At 44.0% G+C, this 27,110-nt stretch overlaps 1 protein-coding gene across 3 annotated transcripts; it reads right to left on the reverse strand.

Annotated features, from left to right (window-relative positions):
• Positions 1-942: 942 nt before the first annotated feature.
• LOC105489246 (NBPF family member NBPF4-like) lies at positions 943-24,838 on the reverse strand. 3 transcript variants are annotated; one of them, XM_071068714.1, is made up of 16 exons: positions 24,756-24,838; positions 24,425-24,527; positions 21,687-21,899; positions 20,170-20,269; positions 19,092-19,306; positions 17,978-18,050; positions 16,623-16,834; positions 15,008-15,059; positions 14,005-14,144; positions 12,971-13,022; positions 11,993-12,162; positions 10,920-10,971; positions 10,005-10,177; positions 6,787-6,996; positions 4,229-4,443; positions 943-1,293 (listed from the first exon to the last, which is right to left on the reverse strand). In XM_071068714.1, the coding sequence occupies exons 2-15, from the start codon at positions 24,441-24,443 to the stop codon at positions 4,238-4,240; spliced, it is 1,887 nt and encodes a 628-aa protein (XP_070924815.1). In that variant the 5' UTR covers positions 24,444-24,527; positions 24,756-24,838; the 3' UTR covers positions 943-1,293; positions 4,229-4,237. The 3 variants fall into 3 exon arrangements, with proteins under 3 accessions (XP_070924815.1, XP_070924842.1, XP_070924805.1); XM_071068741.1 differs by lacking the exons at positions 24,425-24,527; positions 24,756-24,838 and adding an exon at positions 22,002-22,810; XM_071068704.1 differs by lacking the exons at positions 943-1,293; positions 24,425-24,527; positions 24,756-24,838 and adding an exon at positions 5,613-5,691 and having other exon boundaries at positions 4,317-4,443.
• Positions 24,839-27,110: the final 2,272 nt, after the last annotated feature.

Here is a 27,110-nt window from a genome sequence, read left to right on the forward strand (position 1 = left end):
AAAATCCAATAGTCCAGAGTGAGAAGCAAAAAATGTTTTAATGGAAGAGATTTAAAACTTAAACATTTTAACTGATGGACTATAATTAATTTTGGATGCAAGTTAAAATTGGGGCAGAGAATCTTCTTTATCACAACAGAATGCCAGCAAAAAGAATTAAAATTAATTTTGGATGAAAGTTAAAATTTGGGCAGGGAATATTTTTTCTTATGAAGAATGCCAGCAAAAGCAAGTCTAAAGTAAGATTTTGAGATAGAAAATTTTCAAAGTACAGACATAAATATAATAACTGACACAGGCAGGGGTGGTTAATCGATGATAAAATACTCAGAGGAAGATTGTTAGAATACAGGATGTTGATACTGTTTCAAACCACTTTCCAAATTAATTATAACCAAGATGACTTTACAAGGGACAGAGCTCCTAGACGCCTCCTTTACCAAGTGACCATCCTAGTATCACAACAATGGGGATGGACACACTGGGCCTTCTCTGCCTGCAGATGGACTGAGGTAGGAAGCTCACAGCATGGACTCTGCAGAGTTCCTGGCAAAATGTTTAGGCTGAATTTAATCATGAGGACATTTTCAGATAACTTCAGAATGTAGACCATTGAGCCACACAGTCGACCTGTCCTCTACAAACATTACATGTGATCACCATCAATGACAACAAAAAGAGGAAGAGATGTTTTGGGTTCAAAATGACTAAAAAAGCACAAACTACATAGCCTTTTTAGTCTTTTTGAGCCCAAATTGTCTCTTCTTGTTTTTGTTGTGTTCTTGGTGGTGACATGGACTGTTTGAAGGGGACAGGTCAGTTGTCCTGTTCAATGTTCTACATTCTGCAGTTGTCTGAGGGTTACCTCCTGTGAAACTCAGGCTAAGCGTTTTCAGCAAGAACATGGCATTGTTCATACTCTGCCCTGGCAGAGTTCCGGCTGACATGCTGTCTCCTGCCAGCGGCTCCTGACTCCTGTTCTCTACACGATGGGAATTGAGAGGAGCAGGGCTAAGGCCTGTGAATGTTGTTTGTCCATCTGGGCATTGGTCTCCCTAGGCATTGATTACAATTGGAGGGGGATGGACTGTGGCTTCTCAAATCAAAGGAGCATAGTGGGTTGAAACCATCAAGAGTATTCTGTGTCTAAAATTCAATCCTCAGTGAAGGACCCCTGCAGTATTGTGTTTTGATTTGAACTTTCTTTGCTGTTTTAGTTGTTTTCATCAAGTGGAAAAGCTACTTTTTGTGACATCCTTTCACCCTTTGCATCCTTCCAGCAGTATTTGGTATCTGTAGGGGAGAGAGAGAAAAAAATCAAATGAGCATTTTTGTCAGGTCCTCCTGATGGCTGAGTCTGGACGGATTGCTAGGTAGTGATATATCAGGGGCAAAAGGATCACCTGCCAGGAGGATGAGCTGAAGCGTGGGCCGTGGGTTTACTGAAGGGTGAAGCACCATCCACAAGCGAGAAAAAAACACTCCTGAACTTCCCTGAACTTCCAGTCAGCCTGGGGTGCAGGATATAAGGACCCCACCTATGCACAACCAGCAGTGGGGAACATCAGCCCTTTTCCTCCTGATCCCCTCTGTCTGGAGCAGAGTGATGGCTTTTCCTCCCAGTGAGGATGTGCTCAGCATCCATCATGCCTGCCCAGAAACAGAGGGGAGCAGGAGGAGAGGACCCTTTGCAGAGAAACCCACCCCATTACAACTCCATGTCCTAGTCTTTTAGGGCGGAATGGGAGGGCCATGGGATGGGAGAAGCAGCAGGAACCTCAGACAACATCACATCCAGGTCCATCTTTTACGACAGAGAAGTAGTGATGCCACAGGGGTAAGATTGAACTAAGGCCACATGACTTGCTATTGACAACCCAGGAATTAGAATCCACCCACTAAGGCCGTTTCAACAAAGATTGGAGAAAGCAAGAGGAAAGGCTCCAATCTGGAGGTCTCAACAGTCATGAGAGACGGTTGGGTCACCTTGGTTAGGACGGCAATAAAGTTTTACAAATAAATATGATGTTGCTGCTGCTTCTTTGGCTAGTTAAAAAAAAAAAAAGAAGATAATTATAAGTATTTGTCCAAAGGGGATCAGGAAAGAACGGGAATTTTTAAAAAGCGACTCAAAATGGTGTTAGCAAAGAGAGAGCAGGGACTATAACCACGGCCCAACATATTTTCCTTAATGCCCTGAAATTGATTTCACATCTGGTTCCACCTTAAGGCATTTCTAGAAATATTCTCAATATCTAGAGCAAGAAAACTCTGAAGTACAAAGTGAAATGGATTAGTTTTTGTTTTACTACATTCTCCCCTCCCACTTACTGTTTTCCCCTAGTACATTTTGGGAAAGGTTTCTTTTTAATATTTTATGCCAGTGTGAAGAGAGGTATGAAGAAGTATTCATACACAGTCTCTTGCAGAATTTCAGTCTTACTGTGTTACTGTATTCTCTTCAGGATAGTGAGACTGATGAGTTCTCTTTGGCGATTTTGCAGAAGGACAATAATTGACCAAAAGTAAAATTTTCACATTGCAGTGGTGAGCGCATGAGTGGGCTATAAAATGGGTGTGGGGAAATGTAAACTGGAAGTTTTCCTTTAAAATGCAAAAAAAAAGAAAAAAGAAAAAATACTAAATTCCACTATATGTAATATGGGAGGTATTATTTCAATACATTAGGTGTTAATATAATGACTATTTCTTATCTTTTATTCAAAACTGAGCAAGTGTGCTTCAAGCAGAGGCTAAAAGTCTAACCTATTAATTTTCTTGTTCTCTTATTGATTTTTTCTATGCTATACAAACAGTACTATTGAGAGGGAAATACAGATCCCATCAAAGACTGATGGATACTCAGCCTTTTCTGTGGAGTAGCCACACGTATGCGACACTTCCATGTTGGTAACCTGAGGTCACGGTACACCAGGGGTCCTTGTCACCTTTAGCCACATATTAGAATCACATGGGAGCATTTTAAAACTACAGATGCTCAAACCACACCCCAGGCCATGTAAGTGAGAATCTGGAGGTGTGAGTTCAAGGCATTCATCTTAATGGAAACCTCAGCAGGTGCTTATTACATGGAAGCAGGATTTAGAGATATAAATGGACCAGCCCAGTTTCTCATCATTTGCTTTCCTTTCCCCAATTCTCTCATGATTGGCTTTGTTCCCAGTGGTTCTATGTATTGTAGCCTTCTCCCTGACAATTTCAGTTCAATCTCTCTCTTATCAACTGGGCTGGGCCAAAGCAAACATTGTCCTGTAGACAGATTCTTGTCTGTCATCTTGTGTATGCATAAAGCTGGTCCTGGAGTCACTTTTCTCAAAGTTAATTCATAAAATGCTCTCTCATATACGCTGGCCTCAAGATGCATTTTAGACTTGCATTTTAGACCCTTCACTGGACTTGTAGAAGTGGAAATGAGAATAAAAAGGAGAGAGGTTGGAACGATGAACCTCATGATGGTTTTGAAGTCCTGCCCTCTGCATGTACTTTTGGAGTGATGTCCCTTTAGTATGTGATAAATGTTCTCCAGTTAACATCAGCTCAAATGAGTCCATGAGGTGAGAACACTGAGACCCTGGCAACCCCACCCACGTTGGCACTAGGCTGCACATCTTGGGCTGAAGACAAACCTGACTCCAGGCCAGTGGGGAACTCCCGCCTGTGACCCCGGTTCTAATTTAGTTTCCTAAGTGGGGCTCTTTGTGCTTAGTTTTAACACTCCTCATTCAGAAGAACAAGTGATGATTAAGAGTTGACTCAGTTGGGTTGCTCAGAAGAAGACTCGAGGAAAATCGATGTGTAAATGATGTATTGAAGCAATGATTTCTGCAGAAAGAGGCAATGGAGTTGGGATGCAGAGAGGAAAATTAAATTTCCCAAGAGAGAGTGTGATTCCAGGCAAATATTCCTGTGTTCAGCAGCTTAAACTATGCACTTGGATGAGGACAAGGAGGCCTGGCTCTCCTGTGGCCATGAGAGGGGCTGTCAAGACACTAGAAGAAGGAATAGAGCAGAGTTCAGAGAGCAAAGAGGATATGGGGACAGAAAGGGCCTGTCGGGTGGGAGCCCATGGGACACAGAGTTAACACCAGACAGAGGTTACAGCAGCTGTTAGAACAAATGGAAGAGAAAAAGCAGTAGGAGAATGAGCTGTCAATAATAGACAGAGAAATAAGAAGTGAGTGCAGCTATCTGCCATAGATGTGATTACCTCTGCACTCTAAGCTTGCAGGCCAGGGAATCTGCATGCCAGTCTCCACTTGCTGAATGAGAATTTTCGTTTGATGATCTTTGGTTTCAGGACACTGGAGGCGTGAATCTGGCCAATGACTTGATGCCCTTGTGTGTTGTCTGCTGAGCCTTTAAGTGCATCATCGTCCAGCTGGGGAGGGTTCTTCATCCCCAGGGAGGGCTCTAAAACCAGCTCTGAAAATAAAAACACAGTCAGCGGGATTCACTGGCATCCATGACCTAATTGTGACTTTCTCTTCCACCCAGAGGACATCAAATCAAGAAGGGGGTCTTGGACAAGAACGTCCAACGGGTAAGGGGAAGCCAGTAGAGTCACTTTAAAATTTTCTTTTTTGTTGATCTTTCCTACATTACTCAGTAATGACAAGATTGCCTGGAGCCAAAGGCACTGCCAATTTACATCAATAAGAAACACAGGATTAATAGCTTCCAGGTAGATAATATAAAGCCAAGGAAATAATACTCTATGTAGGCTATGCTTTGGGGAGAGCAGAGATTACAAAAATCAAAGTTAAATCAGAGCTGAGTTCACACAGGAGATGGGAATGAAAGGGCCTGGCAGGGTGGCAGCCCATGTGGCACAGAGGTGAGACCAGACAGAGGTGACAGCAGCTGATGGGAGGAAAGAATCAGGAAGACTAAACCTAGAGAATTTACAAAAGTTGCATCATTATATGATCTACTGCATATATATACACCCTATGTAGTATACACACCAGATATACATAGTCACACATAATGGGACAAATGACATAAATGCATATATCTGTACATATTATGTTATTTTACTTTTTAATTTTTTTAATTTTTTTTTTTTTTGAGACGGAGTCTTGCTCTGTCACCCAGACTGGAGTGCAGTGGCGTGATCTCTGCTCACTGCAAGCTCCTCTGCCTCCCGGGTCATGCCATTCTCCTGCCTCAGCCTCCCGAAAAGCTGGGACTACAGGCACCCACCACCACGCCGGGTTAATTTTTTTTTTTTTTTTTTGTATTTTTTGTAGAAACAGGGTTTCACAGTGTTTGCCAGGATGGTCTTGATCTCCTGACCTCGTGATCTGCCTGCCTCGGCCTCCCAAAGTGCTGGGATTACAGGCATGAGCCACCACGCCTGGCCTGTACATGTTATTTTAAAGGAAAAATATTATATAGGGATTTGGGAGAGATTGAATGTAACAGTATCATCACTATTCTGGTCCAATGAAATAGGGAAAAAAAATTAGAGACATGAGAAGAATGAGAAAGAAAAGGTGTGGAAGAAACAAATGACCTGGTAGACAGCAGGAGAAATCACCAGGTGAAGGAAAATATTAATGAAACAAAAGGCATTCACTCTATCCTCTTACCTGGTCCCTGGTTCAGGCTCTGGACTGCAGGGAAAGTGAGCAACAGGGAGTGTGTCTGAGCCAGTGGGGTGAGTCTTGGCTAGGGGTGTGAGAATCCATAGAGAAGCAAAGGAGAGTCCAGTGGGAAGAAATCAGTTTAAATAAGTCATCCCGGGACATGTCAGGGACTGCGTATCCCCCGACACTCCCTGAGCGCCTTCCATGTGTCCTCTCCTTGGACCCATATGGTGCTCGTTATCTCATCCAACCCTCCCTCCTCCTGAGGACAGGGGTCCCCTCATTCCTCAGCCGAGGGCATCGCCTGACAGATGAGCACCAGGCATCCCCAGGGGCTCCAGGAGGAGATACTGAGTGGGAAGAGAGTGAGAATGAACACGACCCTGGGTTTTAAGGAAATCTGAGCAGAAGTGGATCCCTGTGAGACAGGAACTGAGGACATGGCCGTGGACATGAGTGGAGAATTTAAACTAAATGGAATTTCATAAAAGACACTAATGTGAACACTTTCCATGGTCCCTTTTATTTCAAAAAAAAAGCAGGAAAAAAAGCAGAGGAAGCTGGACATGTCAGGAGACTGAGTGTGGGCCCAGGATTTACACTGTTACTCAATGTGCCTCATAGGTTGTTACTGAAAGTGCCTGATAGGGGAAAATTGGCTTCATGAGGGATGGGGAAGGAGAGGAAGAAAACTGGCAGAGGAGTCTGTGTGAGAAAGGAGAGGAGGAGGGGCCCTAGAAAGCAGAGATCTTCATAACTGCTCTATCTCAGAGGACACATCATCCGTGAAGTCACTTTCTAAGTGTAAATTGAGCAGAAAGATAAAAGGATTAGATAACACCTATTCATAGGTTTATGGGGCAATTCTTATGGAATCAGGCCCTTTGGAAATTATAATAATTAATATTCCCAACAGAGATTGCAGGTAGATGTAATTTTTCAGCTATCTCAGATGAGGGAACAGAGATGTAAATAGCAAAAACACAAAAACCTAAGCTAAAGTCAACAAGCAGAAAGTGGCAAACCCAGAACCTTTGCTCATCTCACTGGGTTGGAGCATCGTGAATTTCAACTTGACCCTGAGGAAGCACAGAGTGGTCCCATTCTCTCCTCCACCCACAGCACCGTGACCACCAACACCTGGATTAGATCTTCATGACGCCATTTCCTTCCCTACCTTGGAAGGGCCATTGGTTCCCAGAATGAGCATTGGCTGAGAAGCTGCAAGTGGTAGAGGAAAGGCCCTGCCTGGCCAAGCCATTCCCTTGATCCAGCTGTAGTCGCAGACATTTGGGCTCCAGCTGTGCCTGTGAAGCCTGCACCTCTGACAGGTGGTAGCTCAAGTCTGCACTCCAAGTCCCTTGGGGACAGGCCCTCTTGGTGGGAGCTGAAAGGAGAAGGGGCTTCGGTAAGAACAACCTGAGTTTTCCCTTTGTTAAGACGACCAGAACACCCATCCCTAATGTCCCTGCTCTCAGTAAAGCCACCCAGTGACCCACGCCACACAGACAGACCTCATGTGAATGCAGGCGATATCACCTTTCCTGTCTGTGCCTGAATGCAAGCGACGTCACCTTTTCTGTCTGTGTCTGGGGACGCTGACAGGGCAGGGGCCCAGGCTGGGGTGTCCCTGAATGAAAAACCTCTGCTGCAGCCCAGAGGGCTTTGGATCGTCTAACAAGAACATCCCGATTATTCGGTTATTATTCATCTCCTTCCTGTGTCTAGAGGGAAAGTTCTAGAGAGCCCTCAGCTCGCAAGAGAGGTGGAGCTGTTTTTTCCCCACACAGGGCTGTAAGAACAGGCCAAGAGTTAGAGCTGCGAGGCTTTGAGAAAGAACCACGAGAAAGGGGGCTGGGATGCTACAGACCAAACACTAAGTGAGGCAAAATTTCTGGGTTCTGGGGCATTTTGAATTTCCCATTGCCTATAATGGTTTGACCCCCTGCCCACACATATCCATCCTATTGCCATATAGTGGGTGTCAGCAGACAGAGGCAATGTAGGAGAGGGACCAGTCCCTTCCCGGAAATTCAGGGGCCACAAGAGCCACAGATCAGCATGTGCGGTTCCTTAGGAAGGTAACAGAGGACACGATCCTCACATTACCCACTGCTCCAGTGGCGTTCGAGTGGCACCCCTTAAACAGATTATTTCCATTTCCACAGGGAGAGGAATACACATTCTGAGTGGACTAAGAAAAGACTTCCAATGACATTACGCCAGTCCAGGTTGGGCTCAGGATACAGACAGGGCCTGCAGGGCTGGATCCACGTTGCTGTGGGGTCCTCTCTCTCCTCCCCTCTCCACATCCTCATTCTCTGTAAGGTTTTCTGTTTTCTTAAAAATGCCTCAGTGACCTCAGCTCCAACATGGAGATGCCACTGCCCACTTGGCAGTGTCCCTTGAACCCTGAATGAGTTATAGCAGGACAGAGCTTGCTTGCAAAGGGGCAGGACATACAGCAGGTGCAAGGACAGTGTGTATTTTAATTGTTTCATGAATCACTGTGATCCTAGAAAAGTATTTGCTTTTTTGAAACTCAGGGAGAAATGCAAAATGGGAATGGGGATGGTCCCAGTATGAAAGGCACTTACTGACCAAAATAGAATAGAGGCCAACATCTTTGTTGCTAGTTTCTTTCTGTGTGTGTGTGTGTTTGTGAGAGAGTGACACAGGGTCTCACTTTGTTGCTCAGGCTGGAGTGCAGTGGTGAAATCGTGGCTCGCTGCAGCCTCAACTAACCAGGCTCAGGTGATCCTTCCACCTCAGCCTCCCGAGAAGCTGGGACTACAGGTGTGTACCACCATGCCCCACTAATTTTTTTTGTAGAGACAGGGTTTCACCATGTTACCCATGCTGGTCTCAAACTCCTGAGCTCAGGCGATCCACCTCCTTGGTCTCCCAAAGTGCTGGAATTACAGGCATGAATCACCACACCTGGCATTTTTGTTAATTTCATTACAACATAATCCAATATACTGAGGGACATCACAGAGTTACTTGCTCTTACTAGAAGACAATGTAATGGGTAAAACCCCCAAAAATCTACATGAAATTCCCAGAATAGAAGTTAAAAAAAAGAGAGAGAATGAGCAAGAAGAAATGAAAATTGGATTTGGTTTTTACACGTCCTGTGAAGCTGCTATCTCAAGGGGCACTTGCTCAGAGAAAGGGTTTTCTGGACGTCGTGGGGACAGGACCACTCTGCTTTGCTCATCGGTTACGCCAGAACCTCATGAGGGACACTAGTTGTGGATGGTTTTCATGAGCATATAGCACTGAGCCCAAAACTTGATTGAAACTAGAAACCCACACGTGGAGAAAACCACTGGAGCTCTGCAGAGGATGCAAGCCTGGCCACGCATAGAGGAAGGGACACTGGACTGCGTCAGTGGAGGGAAGACCCCTCGGAGGAAGTAGAGCCGCAGTCCCCAACCTTTTTGGCACCAGGGTCTGGTTTCATGGAAGACAGTTTTTCAGGGACTAGGTTAGGGGGAATGGTTGTGGGATGATTCAGGTACATTACATTTACTGTGCACTTTATTTCTAGAAATATTACATTGTAATATATAATGAAACAATTATACAACTCACCATAATGTAGAATCAGTGGGAACCCTAAGCTCGTTTTCCTGCAACTAGGTGGTGTCATCTGGGGTGACAGTCACTGGGAGCCAGTGACAAATCAACAGGCATTAGATTCATAAGGAAAGCACAATCCAGATTCCTGGCATGTGCACTTCACAATAGGATTCGAGCTCCTGTGAGAATCTAATGCCCCTGCTGATCTGACAGGAGGTGGAATCCAGGCTGAAAAGCTCTCCCTCCGCTCACCTCCTGCTCTGCGGCCCAGTTCCTAACAGGTCATGGACCCATAACGGCCCATGGCCCTATGGCTGGGGATCCCTGAAGAAGAGAATCTAGCCTGGGACACAGGAATCATGAAACAGGCCTCCACATAATTGGGAAAAACTCCCAGCATAGATGGATGGCCAGAGAAGAGATAAGGACATGTAGTTTGCAACATAATTTCAGAAAACAGAGATGCCGTATCTTAAAGAAGGGGGTCTGTTATATAAATATACTGTGGCCAAGAATTTGCCATAAGCCCTCACCACACCCCTGTCTGGCCTGTTTTGACAGTCACAGCCTGCTCTTGTGAGAAGGAGCCAGGTGACAGAGGAGTCACTTGGGACAGGAGAAGAGGAAGTTCTACCCAGTGGATGTCTGTGCTGAAAACTGGATCCAAGAGCCAAATTCAAAACAGGCTCAGTGTCTAGGGCCTGCCTGCGGAGGTGGTCTGTCTCAGCTGCACGAGTTGCAGAAACAAAACATACAGAGGCTGCCTGGGATGACAGTGGAGCTTTGTGACCTCCAGGCTGGAGTACTCACAGGCTATATCCAGAGCAGAGCAGGCAAGTTGATCCTCCAGTGAGGACAAGGTGCTGCTATAAGGCTGGTGGCAGTCAGATAGGTCACGGTGAACTAAAGGAGTCAAGTAAACTTCATCCACGGAGTCCTCTGGGATTTCCTGCTCCTTCACCTCTGGCAGATCCTGGATCAACCTGGGGTAAAGATGACAGAAGATAAACAACAGAGAGAACCAACACCACTGCGCCCAGCTGGTTCTATAGGGAGGCCCTCAGGAAGGCCCAGAGGAAGCAAAGTACAGTCCCCTCAGGGAGATACAACCATCATTCCCTGTCTTGAGCAGGAAACAGAGTGTGACAGGCTCTCAGTGCACTGGGCAGGCAATGATCTGGGGAGGAAGGTAATGGAGTGATCCCTGTGGGAAACTGCCAGGACACAGTGCATTGGGCACTTTTGCATACATTTTGTTGAAATTAGTATCAGTAGCCAAATTAATACAGGCTCTTGAGGCTTCCCAGACAGAGTTCCTGTATCCTCAACATCTCTTGCTCTCAACATTGTAGCATGACAGAGTTATTTTCATTCACTTTTCTGCTGTCAAATACTTGTAAACATGGTAATGCCAAAGAGGCAGACATCAGATGTGCAGCTCAACTTCACTTAAGCAAAAAGGACAGAAAAGGGAACTGAAGAAAATGTCTGTGATTGATCAGTTCAACAGAGTCAACTGAATGCAGATTAGTAGAATTCAAATGAATTAATAAGGAAGAAATACAAATACAGGTGTACAATGAAAAGAGTCAGCCTTATGAATACGGCTATTTCATGGCTGGCTGAACAGGTGGAGCAGGTATATTCTGCACACTCTGATTTTCCCTGCATCCGAGACTCCGGATATCAACACTGAATTAACTGTCCCTGATTCCTCAGAGTTACCTGGGGCACGGTGGGTCTTGATCTTCTAGCTCCTCTTGATCCTTTTCAATTTCTGCAAATAAATTCAGACAGAGACAGACACATTAAGCAGGTTCTCCTACACACACAAACAGCCCACTGTGCAGTCCTAACATAGGAACATCAGCTTCCTCAGTGGGAGAACAGGACAATGTGAGAGAAACATTCCAGGAGGCCTGAGGTCCTGTCAAGAGAGAGATGCTTTGGTTTTCTTCCCTGAGCCTAGGAATGAAATCTCCCTGTTGTTATAGATCGTTATCACAACATCAACAGTCCTGATTTTGTGCAAATAGCTATGCAAATTTTTCACACCAATTCAAGGCAAACACTTCAATGGCTTTCTAGAAGGAAAACTGCACTATTCAGCCTTCAGTCATCAAATACCCACATTGTTCAAGGTTGCAAGGATTTTAGACACTGAAATTAGAATGAAGGAGAGAACGTACAGACCCTCGAATCAAAATGAAACTTTGGTACTACAAAGAGACATTGGTTGTTTGTGACATCTAGGAGTGACAAGGCCCAGTCTTGTTTCTAGACACATAACAAAAGCAAATGTACTGCTCACCTAAAACAGGCCAACATCAGAGACACAGATAATGAGGCTAGGTTCTTTGAAACTTGGGTAATATCTTTAAGGAAAAGTAGACTAAGATGCCACAGGCCTTGGGCAGGCATAGAATCTCAAAGGACATGGTTACAGAAAGGAACTTGTAAGGAACACAATAGCTGGCAAGACAAATCTTATTCAGATTAAGAGGCCTGACCGACACCTGTTGGGCACGTGCTGCGTAGGTTGGTTTGAATTTGTCAATGTCGTGACAGTGGCCCAGGGTGACACAGGCCTGGTCTGAGATGAGAAAGAGAGCAAAGCTCACTGACCCACCCCATGTCTGTGCTTCCAACTTGATTTTTGATTCTGATGCAAAACATCCTGTGTCTGTGAGTCATGCCCACCCCAATGACACATCTCTGTCCAGCCAGGGGTGCAAGGATTACGGAGTCTACCTGGGACACCAATTGGAGATTTATTGTGGTCACAATGGAGTACTCACTGTCTACAAGAGCCAAGCTGACTTGCATTTCTTCAAAACAGTACAAAGTGCTCCCATAAGGGCAGTAGGAGTGAGGTAGTTCAGGAAGGATGGAAGGAGTCAAGCAACATCCATCCAGTGACTCCTGGGGGACTTCACGCTTGTCCCCCCTCAGTGGTCCCCTGCTGAGCCTGTAAGGTAGGAAGGAGTAAGGATTAATCCAAGGAGTTTCAGAGCCCTGCTGGATTCACGTGAGGCAGGAGGGAGTGATGGCAGAAATCAAATTGGTCAGCCCATTAAAGAGTTCAACATTCTCCTCTTCTCGGTGGGTCACAGTGTGGTTGCCATGGGGTAGGTTGCAATACAGAGAAAGGGAAAGAGAGATGAGAGAGAGAGAGAAGCATCAGGAGCTCAGCGAAGTGGCCAGATCACGATTTTCTGAGGAAGGAGACTGAGTCTCTCTGTATGGTGCAGTTGTGACTCACTGAATATCCTGTTCCATAACGGTAGCTTCATTCCTTTTTTAAAAATGGTATTAAATTTTATGGGTAGGGGCCAAGTAAACATAGCATTTGAGGCATAATTATATCCCCAAACTCTCATGCCATGAAGTCCTTCTCTCATTATTATGTGTGGTATAATAATTTTTTTCTACCCAATTTCCTTGCCTAGAAATGCTTAGCATTGTGTTAATGCAAAACTAGCAGAAAGCAGATATGCATCTCAGGCTGGTTGAAAACATAAGAGGATCGCTGCTTTAAGGAAATCGCTGGGACTGATTAGTTTTTTACAGGATCAACTGGTTTTATGTACTGAACCTGAGAAGTTAACACGAAATGGCTAACAATGCAAGGATCACAATGAAAATGTAAAACATGGTTAGAAAGGATCATTTCTGGTTGGCTGAAGTCCTGATATTCAGGACTTTCTGGTTTTCTGTGGATATGAGTTCCACAGGTGTCACCCCTGAATAGACAGCCCCTGAATTTCTTTAATTACCTGGGATCAATTGTTTGTTTTCCTTTCACCTCTTCAAGATTATTTTGCTTTTCTGCAAGTAAATTAAGAGAAGACCAGTCAGATGAACTTAATCACATTTATACATTCACAACCTTGTGTCCAAACCTACTTAGGGGCATAAATATACTCGGTGTGATAACAGGCTATTGTGAGAGAAATTTTCCAGGAGGCCTCAGGGTGAGCCTTGTGAGAAGTCACTAGGTTTGCTTTCCTGAGCCATGGAGCAAATCTCCCTGATATGACAGGTCATCATCACAGTCCCTTCTGTCCTGAGTCACAGCAAAATGTTAACCATATTCTATTTACTAACAGATCCTGGAGAGCTACTTAAATGTTTCCTAGCAGGTTACTGCAGTATTCAGCATGTTTCCTTCAGATAAGCTGTTTTCGGTGTTTTTGTAGAATTTACATTTAGAGGGACAGATTAAATCAAATGATTCTCTAACGCTACATGGAAACATAGGCCTTTCATGTGGCAGGGAGTTCCAGGGCCCAGCCTCCTTTCAGAAACATACAAAATCTAATAGTGGTGTCATGTTCTGGTACTCACAGACCTCTTAGCTAAGACAAGCCTGCTAAAAGGGGAGGGAGTCTAGCCTGAGAGAAGTGAACGAGGGTAATGACAGCTCCAAGGATATAGATAAGGCTGCCAGTGGCCTTGGACAGGCAGAGAAACTCAGGTTATTTGAGAAGGAAAATTAGAAGATTTCATGTGAGGTGACAGATTAAATCTAAATCAGGAGGACTGGTGGATACATCCTGCACCCAGGCTGCAGAGGTTGGTGTGAATTTGTCAGGTCAACCTTGGGTACAGTGATTTGACAATGGGGCAAAGATGAAAGACAATGTGTGGTTGTGGAGGAGGATGGAGCAAAACACTGACTCCTAGGATGCCTTTTTTCAAACTCAATCCTAGAGCCTGGTTCTACCAGTGTATAAGCATATTGTCTTCCTGAAGGTATGAAATCTGTCATTATGGACAGATTGTGGGGTGCAAAGAATAGGGAGCCTACCTAGGAAGCCAAGTGGGGCTTCATCCCATTTGGAATTGGAGTAATCCCTGGCAACATCCTGAGCAGAGCAAACTTTCTCTTCATCCAGTGCCAAGAAAGTGACTTCATGATGCAGGTAAGAGTTGGATATATCATGGTGTCTAGAATGAGAAAAATCACATTCCTCTAGTAAGTCCTGCAGGACTCCCTTCTCCTCAGACTCCTGCACCCTCCTGATGAGCCGGGTAGGATAGGAACGACAGCAGATTAGATCAAGACAGACTCAACACCATAGCATCTCAGGTGATTTGATGGGACACAAAGGGAGTGGTTAGAGAAAGCGAAAGGGGAGCCTCTCCAAGAGAGAAAAGTCATCCTTCTAAATGTGGGGTGGATGTGACTGCCCTGGGGACAGAGCAAATGCCAGCAGCAGGTGCTCAGGGCACTTGCCACAAAGGAGCTGCTGCAGGAGACCCAGACTCTCCCTGTAAACTAGCAGCATGACCTGCAGCAGAGAGAACTAACACAGGCCTTCACTTCCTTCACACAAATGGCGTTGACATTTACATGCAGCATCTAAGTGAACAGAGCTCTTGAGGCATTCCAGACACACAGATGCTGTGTTTTTAAGTTCCCCCTTTTTCAAATTTTGACATCATACGAAATTTTTATTTTTAATTTCTCTCTTGCAACTAAGTAGTTGCCAACATGCTGACACAAAACAGAGAGAAAGCAGATATGCATCTCACTCTGGATTAACCACATGGGAGACCACAGGTGAGATCAGGAAATCCCTGAGTTTAGTCAGTTCACCTGGCTCAACTGATTGTCTGTTCCTATGCTTGAGCGGGATTAAGAAATGAAAGGTATTCAAGTACCACAATAAAGAAGACAACATTGTAAAAGGGGTAATTTGCAGTTGGATGAATGGATGAGACAATTCTATTCGTCACTTCCTATTTTCCCTGGATCCGTGGTGTCCAGGTGTCACTACTGAACTAACAGCCCACAAATTCACAGTTACCTGGGGAGCACTGGCACATTCCCCTGTTCTTCCTCACGATCATTTTGATTTTCTGTAAACAAATTCAGAAGAGCAGGTCACAGTAAGGAATCAGTGCCCAGTCATGGCGCAAGACACAAATATCTTCAGTGTAAGAATGTGACATTTTGACAGGAAGGTTGTAAGGCACCGTAAATTAAGTCTTGTCAGAAGTAGATGAGCCTCCTTTCCAGGCCCATGAAACAAAATCTCCCTCATCTGGTAGATAACAATCACCTCTCCTCTGATCTAAGTCTGTGCCAACAGTTAAAGAAAACTTTTCTCACAAGAATTCAAGAATTGCCCTAACTACTCTCCAGAAGTGTTGTTGCAATACCGATTTATCTCATCATATATCATGGTCAATGAATGGTTAGAGAAATTTATATAGGAGACTGAACTGATGGATAAATTCTAACAACCCCTGCATAAAAATGGATCTGTGGTACTACACAGAAACATTGGCCACTCATGGTTTGAAGAACTCAGAGCCCAGCCTTGTTTAGGGAAACTACAAGCAAGATAAAGGTATAAGTGTTTATGTCCTGCTTTCAAGGTGGCTGCTTAGCTGGGACAAGCTGATTTAAAGGAGACCAAGCCTGGGGCTGAGAACAGTGAATGCAGAGAAACAACAGCTCCAAATACACAGGCAAGACTGTCAGTGGCCTGTGACAGGCATAGGAACTCCATGAACATTGTTGAGGGACACTAATCATTATTGCATGTGACAAGAGTCATAGGAACCGAGCCAGGAGGCCTGACAGCTACCTCCTGTACACAGATGGCTATGACTTTGTCACACCTGCCTGTGGTCCAACATGCTGACATTGGGGCCAGGAAGACAAAGTGATGCCATGGGTCAAGGAGGAGAGGAAAGGTCTCTGACCCTCAGATAACTGTGTGCAATATTCCCTCATAGTTTCTTTTCTTTTCTCTCCCTTCCCTTCCTTTCTCTCCTTCTGTCCTTTTTTCTTTCTCTCTCTTTCTTTCCTTTCTTTCTTTCTTTCTTTCTTTCTTTCTTTCTTTCTTTCTTTCTTTCTTTCTTTCTTTCTTTCTTTCTTTCTTTCTTTCTTTTTCTTTCTTTCTTTCTTTTCTTTTCTTTCTTTCTTTTCTTTCTTTTCTTTTCTTTCTTTCTTTCTTTTCTTTCTTTCTCTCTTTCTCTCTCTCTCTCTGTTTCTCTCTCTCTGTATTTCTTTTTCTTTTTTTTTTGAGACAGAATCTCTGTCTGTCACTCAGGCTGGAGTGCAGTGGTGCAATTATGACTCACTGCAGTCTCTGCCTCCTGGGTCCAGATGACTCCCCCCATCAGCCGCCGGGTAGTTGCGATGACAGTCACGCACCACCATGTCTGGCTAATTTTTCATATTCTGTGTAAAGACTGATTTCACCACATTTCCCAAGCTGGTCTTGAACTCCTGAACTTAAGTGACCCACCCACCTAAACCTTGCAAAGTGCTGGGATTACAGGTATGAGCCACTGCACCCAGCTCTGTCTTAGTATGTAAATCAAACCAATATGTATGTATGCAGCCTGTCCTCAGAATTGATCTTCCTCAGCCTAGACAGAGGCAGGAGGGACAAAGAATAGAGAGGCTACCTGGGAGAATGTTTAGAGCTTCCTTCTCTTCATCATGAGAGGGTTCATTCTCTACAACCAGAGCAGAGTCGACTTTGTCTTCCTCAGATGTGATTTTGGTGCTCCTGTGAGGCTGGTTGGAGTCAGATGGGTCGTGACTATTTGAACAAGTGACAGTACATTCCTCCAGTGAGTCCTGAGGGACTTCCTTTCCTTCAGCCATCTGCACCTCCCTGATGTGCCCGGTGGGATAGAAATGACAGAAGATTAAACCAAAAGGCATTGGACCCCAGGAAGTCCTACTGGTTTTGACAGGAGGCATAAGAGAGTGGTCTCAGAAAGCAAAGGGGAGTTTCCCTTTAAGATGGAACAGACAGGCCGGGCGCGGTGGCTCACGCCTGTAATCCCAGCACTTTGGGAGGCCGAGGCAGGCGGATCACAAGGTCAGGAGATTGAGACCACGGTGAAACCCCGTCTCTATTAAAAATACAAAAAATATAGCTGGGTGCGGTAGTGGGCACCTGTAGTCCCAGCTACTCAGGAGGCTGAGGCAGGAGAATGGCGTGAACCCGGGAGGCGAAGCTCGCAGTGAGAGGAGATCGCGCCACTGTACTCCAGCCTAGGGGACACAGTGAGACTCCGTCTCATAAAAAAAAAAAAGGAACAGACAATCCTCTCCTCTCTGCAACAGAGCAGAGAAAACCAGAGACGAAACAGTGGCTGGTGATCATTGCACTGGGTAGGTAGGAGCTGAGGACGGAGACTCAGCTGTCTCTGTATGGTACAGTCTTGAGAGCACACAGAGACTAAAAACAGCTGCCACACAGTGTGTCTAAGCCGGGTGGTAGTTAACCTACTGTGGCCACAGGAATACAGGCCTTTGAGCCATTGTAGACTCCAGAGATGGTGTGCCTTCTAAATTTATTTTTATTTTAATATTGTGACATGAAATGTAAATTCTTTGTCTAGGTACTTTTCTTTGTGTTCAACTTTGCTAGGTACTTCCTAATTCCTCTGTTTGTTGCCTCTCTGTTATTTATCTTTCCTTAAAAGAACATAAAGACAACCGTATAGAAAGCAGCTTTGCACCTCCTCCTGGCTTTCACTGCAGGGGAGAACATGTCTCCTCTGTGTGTGCAGGAAGTCCCTTGGGCTGTGAGTTCATCTAGGGTCATGCTTACGCGTACCATGAAGACAATGGACAAGCATGTTAACAGGGCTATTTCCTTGTTGGGTGAGTGCATGAAATCAGTGGACTCTGCAGGTTTCTTATCCTGCATCTGGAATCTGTAACTACCTTCACCCGCCTTGTGTTCTTTCTGAGACCCTTTTCATATTTTACCACCCATTACCCGCTCCTGATTATTCAGTGTTACCTGGGAGCAGGTGATTCCTGTACTTTCTCAATCTCCTCATCCATCTCATCTTCATCCTCATCTTCATCATTCTCTGCAAATACAGAAGTGTCCATTCAGATATTTCCCACTTCACCTATGCAAGCACAGTGAGCCCTATGTGCACGGAGACATGAACATCTATATGTATGAGACCAGACTGTACAAGAGCTCTCATGTTTTATCTTTAACAAAATGCCCTGGAATGGTTTCCTGATGCATGAGGCAATGCATTTCTGATCTGCAGGGTCACCATCAAGATGTGGCCAAATATTGAAAAGACTTTTTCCTCTTCACATCACTGCAGGCTTGTCCAGCCTCTCTCTGAACTTCAGCAGCTGTCTCCCCAGTCCTCCCACAGATGTGATTCCCAGGCACAGGCTCTGTGTCCTGTCACAGCTCGCATTTAGAACCTGTATCTTTCTCTTAGAACAGGACAAACAGCCTTGTCCCACAATACTCCGTACATCAGGGACTTCATGGGCCCCCTACGTGGCTTCGATTGTGTTATCCAGGGACACTGTCTCCATGGGGAGTGCTCCAGCCTCAACCACTTCCTACCACCAAATGCCAGCACTTCAAATACCTTCTCCAACAGCACACAGCAAGGGGCTTTATCTCATGTGCAACAGAGTCATAAGTGTTCCCACATTTGAATGCCAGAGACAATTTGTTTGCCTTTACAGATTTAGAGACAGAAACCCAGGAAGGATAAATTAATCAGTTGACCACAGTTGCTAAGGACGTCGTTGAAGATAGAGCCTGGGAACCTTCACTCTTAGGCTGGGCTCTTTTCACTCTAACAAGCTGCCTCCTGTCACAGCCTCCTTCCTGTCCTTTAAAACTGGACAAATGCTGCGTCTTGCTCCAAAGACCACGTTCCATCAAGAAAGGAGGAGACCTTTGCAATACTGTGACCTCCAGCCCCATGGGTTTCCCATCTCTGTTTTTACCCAGGAAGTCCTGGTCATGTCACAGCCACAAATGTTTACGGGAAAGATACACTATACATAAAATGGTCATTGTGGAGGTGTGGAGGTCTGAGGACTTTCATAAGCCTAGAGCTGTGTGTCATCACGGCCCGTGGCCACCTCACCTGGACTGAGCTTGTGGAGAAGTTGCTCTGCCAGCCGGTGCCCCTCAGCCAGCTGCTCTCGGAGGTCCTGACCCTGGAACTTGTCAAGGTCATCAGGAGTGAGGAGGGCCTTGAAATGCTGATTCAGTGAGCAGGAGGCATCTCTCCCTTCCTGTAACTTCTCCCGTAACTGGGTCAGCTCTCGTGCCTGAGAGTGAACCAGGGCTTTATATTGCCTAAGGTGAGATAGTAGAGAACATTTAATAAAAGAAAGGAATGAATGATCAGTTTTAATACTACAATATAGATATCTTTCAGAATGTCTTCAGGGAGACCTCCAAGGAGAAGGTCAGCACATGTTTGGAGAAATGCCTGTGGCCAAGAGAAAAATAATAATATTAATAAAAATATATTTTTAAGGTATATATATATGTATTTTAAGGCTCCCTCTATGTAAGAGAGTGCTCCTGTAAGATCCTCGATGATGTTCCATTCATCTATTCTTTCTGTAAACAAAAGCCGGTGTCTTTCTAGATCAGTTCCAAATGGATTTCTTTTCAGTTCCTCACTTTGACCATAGACATTTCTATATGGAAATTCACACAGTGCATCTTGCAGTAAATAGAGCTAAAGCCATGCAAAGAAATGTGACCACGTGCAAATGCAGTGGATTGGTAAGATATAAGAAGAAAAAAATAACAGGGTCAAGACCACAATACTGATTGAACGAATGACATGCGGCAGTCAGTCAGGAGGCGATTCTAACTAAGAGTAAATGGGGTGGTGATCACACACCATTTGAGTGTGCTAAATGCTGCTGGGTGGTTCACTTTCTTTTAATTAACTTTGGTTATGCAAATTTCACCTCAACAATTCCTTGTTTTAAAAAGAGAAAACAAGGTTCAAGAAATAACTGCAACCCATAACTTACTAAGATGACTGTTCTCAATTTTATAAATATTTGTGTGACATGTGCTTGCCATGTAAATGCCTGCCCTTCTCCTGGCCCAGCTTAGCTCTTAGTTCTCCCAGCTGAGTTGCTGCACTTCGGAGATTCACACCCCTGCCCATCTGCCTGCCCCCAATGGGGCCTACTCACCCGAGCTCCTCAGCTTGTCTGAGCTTCTCTGCCAGCTTCTCCACGAACTGCTGTTCATCCCTCAGCACAGAGTCTATGATGTCTTTGTACTCTTCACACTCTGAGAAAAGACAGACACACCTGCCTCAGTGCAAGGCTGGACATGCAGCTGGGGTCACTGCCTACAGGGCAGGTGGCAGCATCCATCCAAAAGATGAAAGCAGCCCCAGTACCAGGCTCTAGGCAGGCATTTCCACATCTTTAGTTATCAACCTCCCAACTTTCTGTTATCTGATACTCCCCAACTTAGAGATGGGAAGAAAGAAACTCAAGGGCCCATCAAGTAGCTTGAGAAGATGATTCACCTGGAACAAGGCAGAGTCAGAATTCACAGCCCCTGAGGTCTGACTCTGAATCTTGGGACATTTTCCCAAGCCTTGCAGCCTCTCCTGTAAAACACTGCGCTGGGGCATGAGGTAATAATATCCTGCACAGTCGGGAAGACCCTTAGCACTATGGGACTCACGGTTTCCCTGGTACTGGAAATTTCAAGCACAAGTATGTCAAATATGTAAAATATCGTATCTGAATATAATTGCATAAAATATGAGGCATAACACCCAAAGGCTATAATAGAAATATGCCCAAATACTAATAAACTTTGAATTAAGTTAAACACAGTAGAATGAAGAACTAATAGAGAGTGTTTTCTCTGTGCCAAGAACTGTTCTAGAAGATTTAGAAGAAATGGATCATGTAAGTCATTGCACCACTTTTCTGGGGTATGTATTATTATAGTACCCAGTGAACAGATGAGGAAATGTAGGCACAGAGAAGATAGGCAACTTGGATGGAGCCCAGGAGCCCAGGGTCCCTGCTCTGCACACTACACTGCTACCTCCACAATGTCTTATGTGCCAGCTTTCTTCCTCTTTAGGAATAAGAGCCTGTGCCCCAGGAAGCAGGACTTCCCTCTCACCATGGTACTCCCTGCTCTTGATGCTGTCACTTATGGCTGCCGCAGTTACTATTAGGAGTAGTCTCCTCTTTAAACTCCTTAGAGCGGGTGCTGTTTATTGTCACTATGTTTCCCCCAGGGTGCCCAGAATAGAGCTTTGCCTAATGGGCCTCAAAGAAGTTTGTACTGAATGGAAGTTCATTAGTCCCAGACGTTTAGACCAACAGACTAGATGTTACCTGTCTGCAGCATCTTACATGGTACAGAGAGGATTCTCATAAACATGATTTAGCCTATTGCTGAGAAAAACAGGTGGTTCTGTTGCCTGTGTCAGCAGTCAATATGATGGATTTTAATTCTACTCTCACCGCACACCAGACTGCAAATGTGGAAAAGTTGCTAAATACTTTGTGCCTCTGTTTTCCATCCTTAACACCATGAAGTTAAAAAATCCATTTCTATTTTCCTAGAGGTATGGGAAGGATGTCATTAATTTTGATGAAGAGACCGTTCAGTTTCTCAGAGGCCACAGGTGGTCATTCATCACTTTTGTGATGGTGAATCTATACATAGAACTTACTGTATTTCTTTAGCTGGTTGGCCAGGGAGTAGGTAGTAGCTTGAGTTATAAGGAATTTCTCTTTGAGGTCTCGGAACTGCTGATTGCTCTCTGCCAGCTGGGTACGCAATTCCTTGTTGATTTCTAGGATGTTCGTCTCTGCCCTCTCGCCGGACAAAGGGTCGGCAGATACCACCATGCTGACGTTTGTGGCAGAAGAGGTAGAGCCAGGGACTGGGGAGAAGAAACCCAAACACATGATGGCTCAAAAACTAGTGAAATCAGTTAGGTTTCATTAGGACTGAGAGATGACAATAACTGGAATTGTTAACTTACAGTTGAGAGAAACTTGATCAACACCCCACAACACTTTATAGTCCTTAACCACAAAAACAGGGTCCAGGATGCCTGAGCTCAGAGCTGAATGCACTGCCTATATCTCCAACTCTGACAAGAGTGAGGGAGGTAGCAGCCAGCGTGCCAGGTAACGGTCTGCAGTTGCAATAACAGAATTAGAAGGTGGGGGTGTCATGGAATCTTAGGAGCCCTGTATTCCAATTGCCCAGGATGTGCTGAAACACTAGGGCCCTGGTCTCACCTGATGGTCACTGATGGGGACCATTTCTTCAGCAGTCACTCTCAGTGTTAGTGCACCCTTGTGACAATGCTACAGGCCCACCTCTTTCCCAATACATCTAAGCATATTCCTCATTGCTCATCCCTTGTGTGTATAAAATCGTCAAGGTAGAGGTAGTTTCCCAAAAGCTTATATTTTCTTAGTGGTAGTCACAAAATCACTCTACCTTCTCTAAGTTGAATCAGATCCTAAGGCTTTTCCACATGTGAAAGATATCAGACTTAGACTGCCATGATATCCCCTGGGTCTTCTGCATTTTTTTCTGTAGCTACTGAAAAGTGAATGAATGATTCATTTTTGAAAATATTTTCTCTCCTGGCTCAGTATTCCTCTTGCTGCATCCCATTGTTATGTTGATTTCTTTTCTCTTACTGGGGCAGCATCTTGGCTTTTTATTACACTTAAGACCAGTTTCACATCCCTATGTCCATAGCTCTTCCTCTATGTGTAGGTTGATTTGTTTTTTAGTGTCACTGAACACTCGTTTCATACTTGTCACTTACAAATATCATTCACTTACAAATATCATTCTGGCCCCACAAGAGCTCTTTTCAAGGTATTAAGTGATCAAAATCATTTGTACATATCCCCTGAAAACATGTATGACCATGTATCTTGGGAAATGTTGTAAACCTGAGGATATTTTGTTGTTTTTGGTTTTCCCATATATTGAAAAGAACACGGCCTTGAATGCTTCTCAGAGAATATTATTGGATATATACATATGTATATATTGAGTTGCTCTAACACCGTTGATGTGTGGTTGCATTCCACTAACAGAACCTGGCAAGATCAAGCTCACAGTCAGGGGTGGTTGGTGATCCTCCGTGTTCCTGTGCAGCAGAAGGTGAGTTTGAGATGAGAGGGACGAGTAGGGGAGCGTGCTCCCCCGAACCACCTCCTCACTTTCTCAGCTTCCATCCTCAACTAGGTTTTGTGAGGCTAGGACTTGGGAATTTGTCCTGTAGCCCAGATCTCCTAAGTGTGGCTGCTGAACTTGCCTGAGTTGAGGTGTGATAAGTGTGACCACGGGCTACCCAACATTCATGTGGAAGTGAAGGGAGGAGGACTGGATTAATGCCATTGGAAAGTGCGCCTCTCAGCAGCCTGCACCATCCTCCAACTACACTGTGTAATGACAGTGCTTTGAGATGTATTAAAGGCTATAAATTTATCTATTCTCTGGTGTCTCAGAGACTTGACATTCTGTGTCAGAGTGAAAATCTGTCTAGTTTCTTCATTTTAAAAATGATGAAACTGCAGGTTCACAACGTTACATGGTTTACTTGAGGTCATACAGGGATGAATTTTGAGCACTGCCAAAAAAAGGAATCACAAAAGCTATTCAGTAATTATTTATAGAATCCATGTAATTCAGTAAAAAGTCACGTAATTATTTATTCACCAATTCATACTAGGCATTTTGTTCAAAACTGTACACATACTTGGATATCTTATTTTCATCATAATCCTTAAGGCAATGTTATTTTCCGTAAGACACAGGTAAGAAACCTGAAGAAGAGGGATAGCAAATCATGTATTTGGCCGTATTCCTATTTTTTGGTTTCTGTGATGCTGGAAGAATGACCAGAATGAGTCATGGGAAGAGCATTCATCCCTGTATCATTTTCCAGGACAGAGGTGTGCCCTCGTTCAGCACTGGGACAAAAATCAGAAGTGTCTGCAATCTTGCTTTCACAACGTGGGAAATAACCTCTATTACCTGGAATTTCACTGGAACTTTGGAATATACAAGAGAAGTATGACACTTCCGTCTTCCCATGGCTGCAATTAATTCACTCTTCTCATTAAGACTTTTGCCTTGTTATAACCACAATATATATTTTATGGAGAAGATTTTACTCTTAGCTCTATTTAGAATGAATAAATATAAGCTATGATTTAGGTTTTACGCCCTGGACTTAATATTTTTTCTGATTTCTGTTTTGAGATTAAATTCTCATGTAAATAGAAAAATGCTTCTTATTACTTATAAGAGTAAATTAGTTATTGGTTTGAGTTTCTGAGGTCGAAGCACAAACTTTTGTTTTTCATCTTTGTCTGTCCCCATCAGTGCCACTCATTGTCTGTCAGTATGACCTGGCCGTGCTTCTGCACTTACCCTCGTCCTGTTGAACCATCTCCAAGCACAGTACAATTCCATCAGTGATTCAGGCTCTTCTCAAGCTCCCTGAAATGGATCCAGGTCCCAGGATGTCAGACACCTTCCAGACACAAAAGCAACACATACTGTAGAGAGTGCAGCAGGGTTCCCACCTCCCTGAAGTTGGCAGGGATGTCCTAGGGCAGGAAGGAATGCTTTCCCTTTTTAGGGGGTCTTTTCTTCATGTCTCAGTGCCTCTGATCTTGTGACCACAACTGTCTTGAATGTGAAAGAATTGCAAAATTTATGGTTTCTTTTCAGTTGGCTAGAACAGATTTATAAGACTTACCCATGTCTGCTGAAGTTTGAATTCTTGGTAGTATGATTGTTGTTGTTTTCCTTGTAAGGTGAGCGGCTTGCAGAAGACTGGCCTTGTTGCTGTACAAAAAGACGTAAACTTAATTTCTACTCAAAGCAAGTTTGAATTTGAAACTAGGGCTTCCGTTGTTCCAAAGTTGGACTGTCACTGCCTCAGGCATGTGTCCTGAAGGGCTCGTGTCTCTGCCGTACTCAGGGTAAAGTTAAGATGGAGAGCAGCAAGGCGTGTCTCCTTCAATTCTAGGTTCCCCCAAGAATTTTCTCCACTTTAAGAGACTGCATTGAATATATTCTTGTTCTGCTTTTGTGTTTGGGCTTTGGAATGATGTGATGAGGCTCAATGATTCCCACCCCCAAGTTGACCAGAGAAAGAAACACTTGGGAAGGTCGGTGCAAATACAAGTCCAGTGTCCTCCTTGCAGGGATTCTGATTCAGTGCGCTCAGGTGGGGCCTGGAATTTATTTGTTAACATGACTCAGATGTGCAGTCCGTTTGGGGGACCCTCTGATACCATGGACCTTACAGTTGATGGGATGATTCTGTTTTGCTGATGAAGAAACCAAGGCACAGAGAGTCTGTAACTCACCCAAGTTCCCTTTGCTGTAAGGACTGAAGCCAGATCTCAGGTAGAGTCTCCCTCCCACAAGCCCCATTCCATGTTTTCCAATTCAGTTGTGTGGTTTCTTTCCAAGTAAGTGTTTCTCTCCCCTGTACCTCATTTCTGCATCCCCGCCTCAAAAATTTTTTTTAATTTAATTTGTTTCATCTAATACATTTCCTCTCAACATGCTGTCAGCAACCTATTCTGAAAACTCACTATGTGACATGCCTCTTTTTGAGACAGGGTCTCATTCTGTTACTCAGGCTGAAGTGCAATGGTCTGTACTGCTCACTGCTACCTCAGACTCTTGGGCTCAAGTGATCCTCCTGTCTGAACTTCCCAATTAGCTGGAACTCTAGGCACATATCACCATTCTGGCTAATTTTTAAAAATTTTTTGTAGAGATGAGGTCTTGCTATGTTGCTTAGGCTGCTCTCCAACTTCTGGCCTCAAACAATTCTCCCACCTAGGCCTCCAAAAGTGCTGGGATTACAGGAGTGAGCCACTGATCCTGGCCCTAAAAAGCTTTAAAAAAAAAAAAAGCAGGGCATGGAGATGTGGAAAGATACCTCTCTGTATTACTGTTGTTATTATTATTACTTCTAAAGTAGAATTCATATATCACAAAATTCTCCATTTTTATGCATACCATTCAGCGTCTTTTACTATATACCCAAGGTTTTGCAGCCATCACCACTGCCTAATTTCAGAATACTTTCGTAATGCCGGAAAGCATGCCTGTACTTACTGACAGTCACTCTCCAATTCCCCCGTTTTTGCAGTCCCTGTCAAACACTAATCTACCTTCTCTGTATATAGATATACTTGTTCTGGGCATTTCCTGTATATGGAATAATGCAACATCACCTTTTGCATCTCTTACTTATCACAATGTTCTCAAGGTTCATCCTTGCTGTTACATGCATCAGTACTTCAATCCTTTTTGTGGCCAAATGATATTCCATTTTATAGTTATACCAGATTTTGTTTACCTGTTCATCAACTGATGGTGGTTTGGAACGTTTCCACTTTTTCACTATTATGAATAATGCTGCTATAAACATTTTTGTACATGTTTTTTTAGTGAACATCTGATTTTAATTTTCTTGGTTATATACCTAGGAGTGCAACTGCTGTATCATATATGACTTTATGTTTAAGTTTTTGAGGAACTGACAGACTGTTTTCCGATCTCAGTGGCTACAGCATTTTACATTCCCACTAATAGTATATGAGAATTCCATTTCCACTATAACTTTCCAAACATATGTTGTGTTTTTTTAAAGTCACCCTTGTGGGTCTGATGTGGTATCTCATTTTGATTTAAGTTTACATTTTCCTAATGAGGAAAAACATTGAACATCTCTGCATGTGCTTGTTGGCCATTTGTATGTATCTTTTACAGAAATGTCTTTTGAAACATTTTTCCCATTTTTAAATTGGGTCATTTGTCTTTTTGCTCACTTATGTGAGTTCTTTATATACTCTAGATACTAGACCCTTGTAGGTATATGATTTGCAAATAGTTCTCCCATTATATGGATTATATTTTCACTTAGAAATGTGTAATCCAGAGTCACAAAGATTTGTACCTATGTTTTCTTCAAGACATCGCTTTTGGAATGAGAACTCTCCTGGGTTTTAGTGGAGGACGGACATTGTTTATTTATGCCTCTTGTCTGTTACAGATATTTCTCTTGATTGGTATTCATACGACCACCGCC

Source organism: Macaca nemestrina, chromosome 1 (assembly GCF_043159975.1).
Source record: "Macaca nemestrina isolate mMacNem1 chromosome 1, mMacNem.hap1, whole genome shotgun sequence".
Lineage (NCBI taxonomy): Eukaryota > Metazoa > Chordata > Mammalia > Primates > Cercopithecidae > Macaca > Macaca nemestrina.